At 44.3% G+C, this 13,676-nt stretch overlaps 2 protein-coding genes across 8 annotated transcripts in view; both read right to left on the bottom strand.

The window, feature by feature from the left end:
* Nucleotides 1-11,356, bottom strand: part of LOC146494790 (uncharacterized) — a 57,400-nt gene extending 46,044 nt beyond the window's left edge. Inside the window, exon 1 of the mRNA XM_085145047.1 lies at nucleotides 12-11,356. Coding sequence (XP_085001173.1) covers nucleotides 3,327-7,685 — 4,359 coding nt within the window. The 5' untranslated portion in view covers nucleotides 7,686-11,356 and the 3' untranslated portion in view covers nucleotides 12-3,326. The remainder of the gene's footprint in view (nucleotides 1-11) is intronic.
* The window catches only part of LOC146494788 (paired box protein Pax-7-like), a 106,096-nt gene that overhangs the window by 76,460 nt on the left and 15,960 nt on the right, over nucleotides 1-13,676 (bottom strand). The window lies entirely within an intron of this gene.

Genomic DNA, 13,676 nt, shown 5'->3' with positions numbered 1-13,676 from the left:
AATATTGGTACTATTGGACCAATAGTACCAATATTGTGGATTTACTACGATCAGTATTTATACAGATGTCGTTAAACACTTTGACAAGGGCTGTCTCGGTGCTGTGGTACCTACGAAAACCAAACCAGACTGATAAATATCAAAGCGGTTGTTCATTGTGAGAAAGCTGTTTAACTGCTGGAAAACAGCTTTTTCAATAATTTTACCAATAAATGGAAGATTAGAGACTGGTCTATAGTTTTGCATTAATGTGCTGTCTAGGTTCTTCTTCTTTAATATTGGTTTGATAACTGCTGTTTTTAAGGCTTTGGGAAAGACACCTGATAGGAGGGATGCGTTAATTATTTGGATCAGATCCTCCCTGATGGCTGGGAGGACCTTTTTAAGAAAACCTGTTGGTAATATATCCAAGCAGCAGGTGGCAGAGCTTAGTTTCTCAATAATTTTATCAAGGCTTGATTGATTTATTTGTAGCACCCCACCTGTGATACTGAGTCTAAATCCACTTACCTCAGTTTGGACCCCCTAGGCGGGGTGTTAGGTTCGTTACAGCCTAGATACCAACAAATGGTTCTGGTATAGACAGGAATCAGGGAAACTATCAGTAAACCTTTGCCTGCAAGTTAGACTTAACCAGTAGTAAAAGAATCAACCCCAGACAACTCTTTAACACAAACCAAACGTTTACTGAATGTAAGGGCTGGCAAAAGTAATGTACAACACACCCTTTTCTTAACTCAATTCAAATGATATCCAGCTTCATAAACAAATGAAACATGCTGTGTAAATGAAATAATTCCCTTTGAAATTATGTTAAACAACACAAATTATTTTATCACCTCTTGGTAAGTGACTCACTAATATACACTCAGAAATATGTTATATAAATCCACTAGATAAACAATATTCACACATGGGCCCCACACACACTCACATTCACACTTGTTGCAGGCCTGTTTGCTGCTCACGGCGAACAATGGAGAAAAATCCTCTTCTCCCCAGTAAGAGCACGAAAGTCCAACTTACAGTTCAGTTGCTCGGTAGGTTGCCGTTCACCAGTCCAAAATAAATCCACTGTCCGCTCTCCCTGCGGACCCGATGCTGTCTCTGCTACAGCGCGTTAGCCAGTCACTGTCCAGCTCTCCAACAGTCCATAGCGGCTGCCTCCGTGGCGCAGCCAAGCAGTCCGGGCTAGCCTTTAGCCTCGGCTGTCGTAGCTGGAAACAGTTTTTTCACAGTGGTGCGACAGTTGAAACAAAAAGTCACTTCGCCCGCACTCTGTTGCAAAGCTCTCGCACGGTTAACTTTCTAGACACGCACTCTCTTGTGCTAGTTAACCTCAGTAAACTAGCCGAGTCTCTCACATTTGTTCAGCTAACCTCGTGCATCTCTCCATGCCGTTCTCCTCCCCTCCTCCATTGCACCAGATCACAGGTCCCGTTCTATGCTACCTTCACGGGCCTCCAGAAAATTAGAACTCTGAACAATATTTTAACTCTCTTCAGAGTTACATACCATAAAATAATACTTTATGATTAACATAACAGTTTCATTGCTCTAATTACCTGTATTTACCTTGTAACATATTACAGGGCAAATTACATTCAGGGTACAGTTACATCACATAATATTAACTGTGAACACCTTATGTTACCGTGGCATTTAAGTCCATGGGAATTATGAGTATCTACTCCCAAATTCCCATCCGGGCTACACCCTCCCCCTTCTAAATGTGTTTGATGCCCCTATCAAACCCCACAGATTTATAAACACAAAAATCTGTGCTTTGTTAGTCTAGCTCTAATTTAACACAGGAAGGGCATAGTGCTAGTGGGTGACACCATGAAGTCTGGCAAGTGTGATCTCGTGAATGTCTATAAGTGCCACTTCCCACCAAAACAACTACAGGGTGATCTGATGATTGCCCGAGTTCATCATAACTCAGTCTCACCACAGGCCTCTTTAGTCTCTGTGGGCGGCCCACTGGATGCTCCTCTCCTTCCAGTGACATCCCACTCTCTTCGGTTCCCTCCTCAGGGCCAGTCACTGTAACTGCCTCAGGGTCTAGATGGAGATCTGGAGGGTTATGATCATCTGGATTTCTTTCAATATCTGCCAAATCAGTGGTTGAACTCTCAAGATCCAACACATTTGGCTTTTGACCTCGGTCCCTCAGAAGCTGTTCTGACAGTGACGGAAGGTTTTCACAATCCATGTATGGGAATTGTGTCAGGCATGCATCTTCAGATTCCGACTCTGACGAAGATATTGCATCTCCCTGATTGTCAACTGGTTTAGCCTTGGTGAGTCCCCTTTGGGATCGAGTGACAGGTCTATCAAACACCTCTGGTTCACTATCATTTGGAAGTCTCACTAGATACCCTATGGGTAGTAAGTGGTTACGATGCACTGTTTTCAGCCCCAGTCCCTTCTCAAGTTTCACTCTGTATACAGGTAGACGGGGCATTTTGTCAAGCACAACGTAGGGTGCAGTTCTCCACTTATTCTTCAACTTGTGCTTTCCAGTGACACCAAAATTCTTTAGCAACACCCGGTCTCCTGGTGCCAAGGTCTGTTCTTTCACATGCTTGTCATGTGCTTTCTTGTTTCTCTGATGACTTTTGTCAGCAGCCTCTGTCGCTAGGCGGTAAGCTTGTTGCAAATCAGCTTTCAGCTTAGCTATGTACTGGTGATGTGTCAGACTGCTGTGTGTGTGGTTGTTGGTTCCGAAACATATGTCCACAGGCAGCCGGGCCTCCCTGCCAAACATAAGCAGGTAGGGTGAGTACCCAGTTGCTTCGTTCTGCGTACAATTGTACGCATGTACCAAATGACTGATGGACTGATTCCACGCCTGTTTCTTCTTGGGATCCAAGGTTCCCAGCATGGAAAGTAACGTCCGGTTAAATCTCTCTGGCTGTGGATATCCCTGGGGATGATAAGGCATTGTCCGGGATTTCCGGATTCCCAAGACTCTCAGAAGGTCGTGGATCAGCTTACTCTCAAAATCACATCCCTGGTCAGAATGTATCTGGGCCGGAAGTCCATAATGCACAAAGTACCGCTCACAGAGAATCTTGGCTACTGTGGAGGCTTTTTGGTATTTAGCTGGAAAAGCTTGTGCATATCTGGTAAAGTGATCAGTCACTACCAGAACGTTAGCATATCCCTGAGAGTCTGGCTCTAGGGATAGAAAATCAATACACACGAGATCTAGTGGCCCACTACTGGTGATCTGGTTCAATGGTGCAGCTCGTTGTGTAGGTGCTTTACGTGCAACACATCTCCCACAGTTCCTTATGTATTGCTCAACTTCTGCACTCATCCTAGGCCAGTAGAATCGGTCTCGTATGAGCTCCACAGTCCACCCCCAGGTGACCTGACTCATCATGAAGTGATCTAAGCACCATGGCAACATGCTCTCGGGGTAGTACAAGCTGATGTATTTCCTTTCCAGGTTGTCTCTGTACTTTCCTGTAGAGTACTCCATCAGTGATTGCCAACTTGTTTGCCTCTCTTTGAAGCAACATGGCTTCTGATTTGGAGTCTTTGTCGAAAGTAAAGGGAATCACTCCATTCATGGATTTCTCTACAGGAGCGATCACTGGATCATTGTCTTGTGCTTTGATAAACTCGGCTTTGCTTATCTGGGTCAAACACCCGTAGTCAAGATGAGTGGGGAAAACAAAACACTCTGGGAGTGCCTCAGGGGAAACCCCTAAAGATTCAGCAAAGCTGACTGCCCCTCCTCCTGCTGACTTTCTACAGGAGATCTGCTTACACAGAGCTTTGACACTGTCCAAGGGCAGAGTTTGCCAATCAGTGTCCTCTGTTGGTAAGGGGTTGCGCGATAACGCGTCAGCATCAATGTTGCTGCTTCCAGGTCGGTACTGGAGAGTGAAGTTGTAAGTGGCAAGAGCAGCTAACCACCGATGCCCGGTGGCATTGAGCTTGGCTGTGGTGAGGATATATGTTAGGGGATTATTATCCGTCCTCACAGTGAACTGTGCTCCGTATAGGTAGTCGTGAAACTTGTCAACTACAGCCCACTTCAACGCCAAAAACTCAAGCTGGTGCACTGGGTAGTTTTTCTCTGATGAGCTAAGCTTTCGGCTAGTAAATGCAACTGGTCGCAGCCCTTCTGGGTGTTCTTGGTTGAGCACAGCACCCAACCCCTGAAGGCTAGCATCAATGTACAACACATAAGGCTTGGTTGGGTCTGCGAATGCCAGAACAGGTGCATTTGTAAGAGAATGTATAATGTTCTGGAAAGCCTCTGTACATGCAGAATCCCACCTGTCCCCAAACGGTTCATTTACCCGATGGTAGGTCTTTTCTGGGACTCTGACAGCTCTCTTTCCTTTCTGAGTTGGTGGGTAACCTTTACATAGTTCGGTTAACGGCTTGGCAATGATGGAGTAGTCCTTTATGAAGCGATGGTAATACCCACAGAACCCTAGGAAACATTGCAGTGATGGGAGATCGGTGGGTTGCTTCCAGCGAGCTACCGCCTCAACTTTGCTTGGGTCAGTGGCAATCCCTTTCTCTGACACTATGTGTCCAACATATGTCACCTGTGGCCTGCAGAACTGACATTTGTCAATGGACAATTTAAGGCCAGTCTCTTCCAGTCTGTCAAGAACTTTGATTAGTCTCTGCTCATGTTCTTCCAAAGTTCTTCCAAACACGATCAAATCGTCAAGGTACACTATGACCTCAATCATGTGCATGTCTCCCACTGCTTTCTCCATTACTCTTTGAAAGGTCGCGGGAGCTCCTGTTATCCCCTGGGGGACCATCTCAAATTGAAAGAATCCCAAAGGACATATGAAAGCGGTCTTCTCCTTGTCCTCTTCTGCCATGGGAATTTGGTAGTATCCACTACGCAAATCCAAGACAGAGAACCACCTGCTGCCAGACAAACAGTCCAACGCCTCGTCAATGCGAGGAACTGTGTATTGGTCAGGGACAGTTCTGCGATTCAGGGTCCGATAGTCCACACACATGCGCAACCGCCCCGTTTTCTTTCGTGCCAAGACGATGGGGGAAGCATAGGGACTCCTTGATTCTTTTATTATCCCCGCTGCCAAAAGTCCTTGCAGGTGGCGGCGTAAGTCATCCAGATCAGCTGGGGCAACACGGCGGGACCGCTCTCGGAAGGGGGTATGGTCAGCTAGACGGATGTGATGTTGCACTCCTCGAGCCAAACCCACATCCCATTCCTCCGTTGAGAAAACTTTGCCTCTCTCTGCAAGTTTCTGACTAAGCCTCTGTTTCCATTCCGCTGGTATAGGAGGGTCCCCAAAATTAAACAGAGATGGGTCAAGCTTAGTAGAAGCTTTTGTGTTTGGGCCTGGGACATCAGTCACTATATCAGCTACATGCAGGTGTGCAACCACAGTGCCCATGGGAATGGCAGTGTCTTTTAGTGACTGGTTGCGCATGAGCACTAGAAACTTGTCTCTATCAAGCATCTTTGAGAACAATACGGTTGGCTGCACAAGCACACTTGGGGGAAGGGCATGTGAAGCTGCCCGTTCTGTGATGAGGATGCTGTCTCCAATAGTGTGGATGTCTTTGACTTTACAGACAGCTATATGTTCTTTCCCAGCTGGAATGACCAGTGGGCCAGGACCAGTCCACTTAACGTTAGCTACTGGACTGTCATCATCCTTGGCAGACTCAGACATAATAGTCGGTAGGTTCTGAGGCTGCTGAACCTTCACTTTGGCAGAGCAAACATTCTCCACCCTCACTTTCTTTCCAGTTGCAGAAATGTGTCTGATTTTATGAACATTGGTGCCCACCAAGACAGGTATGGTATCTGAGCACCGAGGGTCTGGGCACACCAAAGCGAGGACTGGGATAGTCTCAACTTTCTCTCGTGTTTCTTCAGGGAATTCCAATTCAATTTGAATGTACCCCCTGTAAGGATAGCTGGTCTCTGATTCACTTAGGCCCCAAATATCTAGGCCCGTAACAGAGCGTAAAGGCACATGAGACAAGTGTTTTGAATACCAGCTGTCAAAAATGATGGTCACCTGAGAGCCACTGTCTAAGAGAGCAGTGCAAGGTACACCATCTACCTTCACACCGGCTGTGGAGGGTGGCCCTACCAGTCCTTCAGGGAAACTAGGCGTCCTGACATTGACAACACTCCGGTTAACACCTACATTGGTGGTGTTTGGTTCTTTTGCAGGACTGGGAGTTTTATTACTTTCTCCCTGCTTCCGTTGAGCCTGAATGAATTTCTGTATCACTTTAGGGTAGTTTTCTGGAGCCTTACACTTGGTAGAGATGTGCCCATCCTCCCCGCAGCGATAACAGAAAAAGTGACTGGGATCTCTGAGTGTTCTTGCTCCCCGCTGAAGGTGTGTGGGAGAACCATGGTGCCTGGGCGAGGGCACCGCAACCCCTGTGCTGGGGTTGACTGACATGACAGAGATCTGCTTTCTTAGCTTCACCACTTCTTTCTTTAACGCTTGGAGGTTTTTGTCTTCTCCCAAGCTGTCTGCTTCAGCATTCTCTGTGGATGCTGCCCCAGGTGAATGGACACCTGGCACCCCTGCAGCAGTGGTGAGCTCATTGACTTGGGTTTTCAGACCTTGTATTTCAAGTCTGAGATTTTCCACGTGTGCCCCTGTGGGTACAGTAGCGCTTTTGACATGCAGGACTTTGTTGAGGTTAAGTCTGCGCCGAGAAGCTTCATGCTCCTCTTCAATGCGGACCTCATTTAACAGCTGCAGAAAGGTAGGGGGATTATCTTTTCGTTCCCTTAAACGCAAACTTAACAGCATCAGGTCAGACCCTGTTGCACCTTTAATGAGCTGATCAAGACGTGCTTTGTCAATGAGGGCAGGAGACAGACCTCCCTTTTTGACCACCTTGCTCAGAGATTTCTCCATTCTTCTCAGAAACTCAGAAAGTTTCTCCCCTCTGTGTTGACATAGCATTCGGAAGGCAAAATAGAGTTCCTCTCTTGTTTCTGGTGTGTCAAAAGTATTCTCAATCACATCAATGTATTCTTGAGGTGTTGCTTCAGGGTTATTAAATCGTACAGCCTGTAAAATCTCCAACGCAGGACCCTTTACACTTTCCATTATCCTGATTTTCTTCTCTCTGTCAGGCCGATCATATTCCTCTATCATCAGTCGAGCCTGTAGTATCCAGTTCTCCAACTGCTCCTCTCCTGGGGGTGTGGGAACAACCCCTGAGAAGGTGCGCAACCTCCTGTAGCTGCTATTGTCACTGGCAGGCTTAGAGGTATTTTGCAGAAGGTCTCCAACAGCTCTGATGATTGCTTCAGGAGTGGAGGCCTGAAGTGTGGCGGCAGGTCCCAAATCAGTTTGAGATGCCTGCCAGTCATCTGCAACCAGCTGGTCATCTGAACCATCCTCCTCCTCTAAGTGGCCGATGATTCTCCAGGGTGAATTGCTGCCATCAGCTAGAATGTCCAGAGGAATGGCGTTAGTGTTTACCTTTTCTCTGCATTCACACAGTACGGTCAAACACTTGCTCTGAGGATCATACATACGTCCTCTAACCTTCACACGTCCAAGAACTTTAATGGATTGCAGAGTTCTTTCTATGACTTCAATCTCTGTGTCCTCGGGAACATCTTTAAGTAGTATGGCATGCGAAGGGTTAAGGCCTTCTCCTTTACACCAGTGCCGTAACTGAGCCATTTCTTGGTGCTGGGTGCGTGTGAATCTTACTGTATGTGTATAGTGTAACACAATACCAAACACAAACTGATTTTGCTCTGCTGTAACTTACTATAACTTTAAGGGTTGTCTGGGTCACAAGTTAATACTAATTACTACCAGTCTTTATCCCAGCGGTGCCTCCATTTTATGTAGCACCCCACCCGTGATACTGAATCTAAATCCACTTACCTGAGTTTGGACCCCCTAGGCGGGGTGTTAGGTTCGTTACAGCCTAGATACCAACAAATGGTTCTGGTATAGACAGGAATCAGGGAAACTATCAGTAAACCTTTGCCTGCAAGTTAGACTTAACCAGTAGTAAAAGAATCAACCCCAGACAACTCTTTAACACAAACCAAACGTTTACTGAATGTAAGGGCTGGCAAAAGTAATGTACAACACACCCTTTTCTTAACTCAATTCAAATGATATCCAGCTTCATAAACAAATGAAACATGCTGTGTAAATGAAATAATTCCCTTTGAAATTATGTTAAACAACACAAATTATTTTATCACCTCTTGGTAAGTGACTCACTAATATACACTCAGAAATATGTTATATAAATCCACTAGATACACAATATTCACACATGGGCCCCACACACACTCATATTCACACTTGTTGCAGGCCTGTTTGCTGCTCACGGCGAACGATGGAGAAAAATCCTCTTCTCCCCGGTAAGAGCACGAAAGTCCAACTTACAGTTCAGTTGCACGGTAGGTTGCCGTTCACCAGTCCAAAATAAATCCACTGTCCGCTCTCCCTGCGGACCCGATGCTGTCTCTGCTACAGCGCATTAGCCAGTCACTGTCCAGCTCTCCGACAGTCCATAGCGGCTGCCTCCGTGGCGCAGCCAAGCAGTCCGGGCTAGCCTTTAGCCTCGGCTGTCGTAGCTGGAAACACAGTTTTTTCACGGTGGTGCGACAGTTGAAACAAAAAGTCACTTCGCCCGCACTCTGTTGCAAAGCTCTCGCACGGTTAACTTTCTAGACACGCACTCTCTTGTGCTAGTTAACCTCAGTAAACTAGCCGAGTCTCTCACATTTGTTCAGCTAACCTCGTGCATCTCTCCATGCCGTTCTCCTCCCCTCCTCCATTGCACCAGATCACAGATCCCGTTCTATGCTACCTTCACGGGCCTCCAGAAAATTAGAACTCTGAACAATATTTTAACTCTCTTCAGAGTTACATACCATAAAATAATACTTTATGATTAACATAACAGTTTCATTACTCTAATTAACTGTATTTACCTTGTGACATATTACAGGGCAAATTACATTCAGGATACAGTTACATCACATAATATTAACTGTGAACACCTTATGTTACCGTGGCATTTAAGTCCATGGGAATTATGAGTATCTACTCCCAAATTCCCATCCGGGCTACATATTGTTTGAAAGTGAGTCATTTTCTCTGCATAGGTGTTAATTGGGCTTAACGTCGGTATTGGGGTTGAAACTAATGTACTGATTGACCTTCTGATTTTCAAGATCTTTTCAGTAAAGAAGCTGGCAAATTCATTGCAGGACCTGATGGAGCTTAACTACTCCAGGTATTAACTACTCCAGGTATTAACTTCTCCAGGTATTAACTACTGCGTAGCCCCTGACCACTGGAGTAGTTAATCTCGCCACTGTAGCAAATAATGTCCTAGCATTATTGTTGTTTCTGTGAATAATCTCAGAGAAAAATGATTCCCTTGCATCCTTCATGGCTAGTTGATACTTATTCAGCCTCTCTTTATATATCTCGCAGTGAACCTGGGGTCAAGTTTTATCGCCATTTTCTCTCAGCCCGCCGGCGCTCTCTTTTTTCATTACATACCAGTGGATCACTTCTCCACGGAGACTTCTTTTTACTAGAGACAGTTTTAACCTTAAATGGTGCAATCTTATCCATCATGTCTGAGATTTTGGATAGAAAATCATCTGTCAGTTTGTTTACTGAAAGTGTGTTGGTGGATGTTGGTGATTTAAATAAGGTAGAAGTGTACATCAGTTTAAAATTTTCAGCTGAGTTTTCTCAGCTTCACTTGCTTGACATTCATTTTTGGAATCAGAATCATATTTTCTCCATCCCATAGAACGTGGAAAACAACAGGGAAATTAGCAAGGGCCTTGTTTAGGCTTGTGTTAATATTTATTTGAAAACTTATCACACAGCACTTAGAGGAAGGTCGTGTGATATGCTAAATATTAAATATATTGTCATACCTATAAGTGTCTTGGTCCTGAGTCTGGTGACCGAGTGTTTATATTTTTGTTGTTGATATTCTTTGATTCAGTTAGTTTGTGGTGATTCTTTGTTTTTGTCTCTGCGTCTCCCCTGTGTTACACGTTTCTTGTCTAGTCTCACTGGTCTCTATGTTTGCGCATCTCGTGTGTCTCTCCAGTCAGTCGTGTCTCCTTATCAAGTTTGCATCTCTGTGCCTATCTTATGTTTCCTGTTTTACTTTGGCAGTCTTGTGTCCTTTGTTGGTGTTTTCAATTTTGCTTCCTGCCTGTCTCGTTTCGTTTGATTGCTGCGCTCTCCTGCTGTGTCTCATTCTCTCGTTACTCCCTTGTGTATTTAAGCCCAGTGTTTTCCTCTGCCCACTGTCGTCGAATATGATACGTTTCTTAGTGTTTCTTTTTCCATCGTTCCTAGTGTTTAGTTCTTCATTTCCATGTTCAAGTTTTGGCTTGTTTTTCTCAAGTTTGTTTTATGGATAATTTTCCCAGCAAATAAAGCTGCGGCTTTAAGTTTATGTTTCTGTGTACCAGTCCTGCATTTGGACCCTTCGTCCTGCCTGCACACAGCCACACATGACAATAAGTGCTCCAATTTGAGTTTATGAAATTGAATGCAAAAAAAAGCTGTACTCAAACCACTCTAAGAGCCTGTCAGCCTAACTTTAAACACTTAGCCTAACTTTACAGTCACCACCATTTTTTGAGGAAAATGTAAAATTCTGATTCATGAGGACTGAAATATTTGTAATGGACCCATTGTAGTCTAGATCATACTGCAGGTAGTAAATTAGCCAAAGTCTGCTTCCAGACACAATTGAAAAAAGTAAACTACATAGTGTTACAGAGTTGACATCTCATATTATTTACTGTGACATTGTGAAGCTATACCAACAGTTATGTGATTAATATGTGAAGTCAGGCATTTGATAAGTCCTAGCTTGTTCCTGTGACCTTTATATCATAATGAAGAGGCCAACACATTAGACTGGACCAAATGTTAAAACACAATTAGCCACACTTTTATGAAATGACACATTCTTTACATCAGCTGAGAATAACAAGCTTTGAATAGGTAGCAATTAATGCCCTAAAAACAACTTGCAGTTATATCACATTTTATAGTTGTATACTGAGCACTCAAAGATCATTAGATTACATTCGCATCTACTATAAGCAGTTTAACTATCTCATATCCACAGCCAATATAGATTTTAGACTGTGAGAGAAAACAGGAGCACTGAGAGCAAACCCACACCGGAGAACATGCAAAGACCGCGGCCAGTCCAGAAGCCTCCGAACAGTAGCAACGGCTGGAACTTCCAGTTTAGTGAATGACTTTTGAATTCAAGTTCAGTCACAAAAAAACAAAAATGTGTAAATCAGCAGCAACACTGAGGCAGAGGGGGTTGCTCTTCTTTTTTTTTTTTCCCCAGAGGGAAAAAAAACAGATTTTTATATATATATATATATATATATATATATATATATACACAGTATGTATATATATATATATATATATATATATATAGGTATATAATTAATTCCGATTTTTTTGACCCTATGTGACCCATATCCGATCATGGTATGACAGTGTGAACGGCACAAATCCGATATTTTCAAATCCGATCTGGGTCACTTTCATATGTGGTACTGAATCCGATACATATTCGATGTTTTAGAAAGTGACTGCTGTTTGAACGGTCATGTCGCATTAAATCTGTCTTTTATGTCACTGACACAAGATCATAAGCGCCGGGAAAGCGCCTGAGAAGACATCGCGAACGCTTCCTTGCCATCCAGTGTAGATGTCAGTGAAACTGTTGGGAAGTTTCACTGACATGGGACAACGTTGGAGAAATGTGAACATTTTATTTGTACTGTGTAATCTGCAGATCCTTTGAAGCACCGCTCCTCTCTTAAACAGCAATAAGGATAATTATTAGGTTATTTACATTATTATGTAAATAACAAAAGAACTTAAAGCAAAAATTGGGAAACCTAAAGTCCGAAGTCTTTATATTAAGGGCCATCTGTCAAACAATACTGTTTGCTCTGGGTCTAAATAGAGCGCGTTGTGTGTGACATCTTCTTTTGCGCATGCGGGCCACTTTGAGCATTCACACTAGAGCACATTTGCTGTTGCATTTTATCTGTAGTGTGAACAAGCAGACAAAAAAATCTGATTTGATCAAAAAATCGGAATTGAGCATTAAGACCTGCAGTGTGAACGTAGCCTTAGACAGCTGTTAGCACATGATTCTCCTTATGGGGACCTGATATATTTAATATGCTGCTGAGAATATAGCCCAGAAGAAGCGTATAGTATAGCTTTTATTTTGGAAAGAGCCATTTCTCTGTAATAAACTCTCTTTTCCAAAGATGAGTGATTTCTCGATCAGATAGATTTTTTTTTTTTTATTACTTTGTTGTTTCAGCAACATTAAATTTAAAAACTGTACTTTTGAGTTAAAATATATATTTATAATTTTAATAAATGACAAATTAACATGGCAAATTGAACCTCCCCCACCCTAATTCAGATCTGGCGTTTGGAACTATTTTGGTTTTCATGTGAAGTATAACCCTGAAGGTAAGTGCGTCATGGACAAAAGTAAAACAGTATGTCGGATGTGCCACGCAATGCTCAATTACATTGGTGGGAACTAGTGCTTTAGCACAGTTAGCTCGTTAACGTGTTGGCCGTCCAGCCCCACGCACGGGGTGATCCGCGGTAGCTCGTTAACAGAGATTTTCCGTGTTGTGGCGTTAACGTCATTTCAACGAGATTAACGCTGACAGCACTAGTGGGAACACAACGAATATGACTGCACATTTACTCCGACATCATCTTAGTGCAAAGACAAGTGGAAGCAGACAAAAACAACAAGCACGCATGCTACAAACTTCACCCGAGTCATTTAAACAGCCGTTAGCACATGATTCTCCTTATGGGGACCTGATATGTATACGGCAGCAGTGATCAGCAGTGATGCTTGGCTACAAGTTGAACAGCCACAAGGGGCAGTACCATTCATGGAGAAGGAGGCTAGACCCCCTATGCTAAGCAAGCCTACCGCAAACATGAGCGAGACAGATAAATATGAAGGCATGCCAAGAAGGCATCGGTGGGCAAGAGACGAAAACCTGAAAGATAGGATCATGGCCAAGCTTGAAACCTGGACCCCCCGTAGCCGGTTACCAAGATTACATGAAGTACCCTCAGAAGGTCTGCTAGATGATGTTAATGCAGCACTACGAACGATACCTACAGCCACGATTACCGACACTAACAAGCTGATCTACAATACGGCAGCAGTGATCAGTGAGATGCTTGGCTACAAGTTGAACAGCCACAAGGGGCAGTACCCTCCATGGAGAAGGAGGCTAGAGGCTAAGATCAAGGTAGCACGGAGGGAGGTTAGCCAACTATCGGAGTTGCAGAAAGGCGCGATGAGGAAGGTGCCTAAGAAGTACAGGAAGCTGTCCATACCTGAAAAGGGTCTCCAGTATGAAGAGTTGGACAGCACCAGGCCCTGACATGGTTCACGCCTCCTGGCTGAAGAAGCTGACTGCACTCCACGAGTGCCTGGCAGCACAAATGAACCAGCTGCTAGTTGACGAGAGACACCCGGAATGGCTAACCGAAGGCCGGACAGTCCTGATCCTCAAGGACCCCCAGAAGGGACCGGTCCCCTCCAACCACCGACCAATAACCTGCCTCAGCACCACG

Source organism: Neolamprologus multifasciatus, chromosome 20, assembly GCF_963576455.1.
Source record: "Neolamprologus multifasciatus chromosome 20, fNeoMul1.2, whole genome shotgun sequence".
Taxonomy (NCBI): domain Eukaryota; kingdom Metazoa; phylum Chordata; class Actinopteri; order Cichliformes; family Cichlidae; genus Neolamprologus; species Neolamprologus multifasciatus.
The sequence above is the reverse complement of the archived record's forward strand: the minus strand, read 5'-3'. Positions and strand labels throughout refer to the sequence as shown.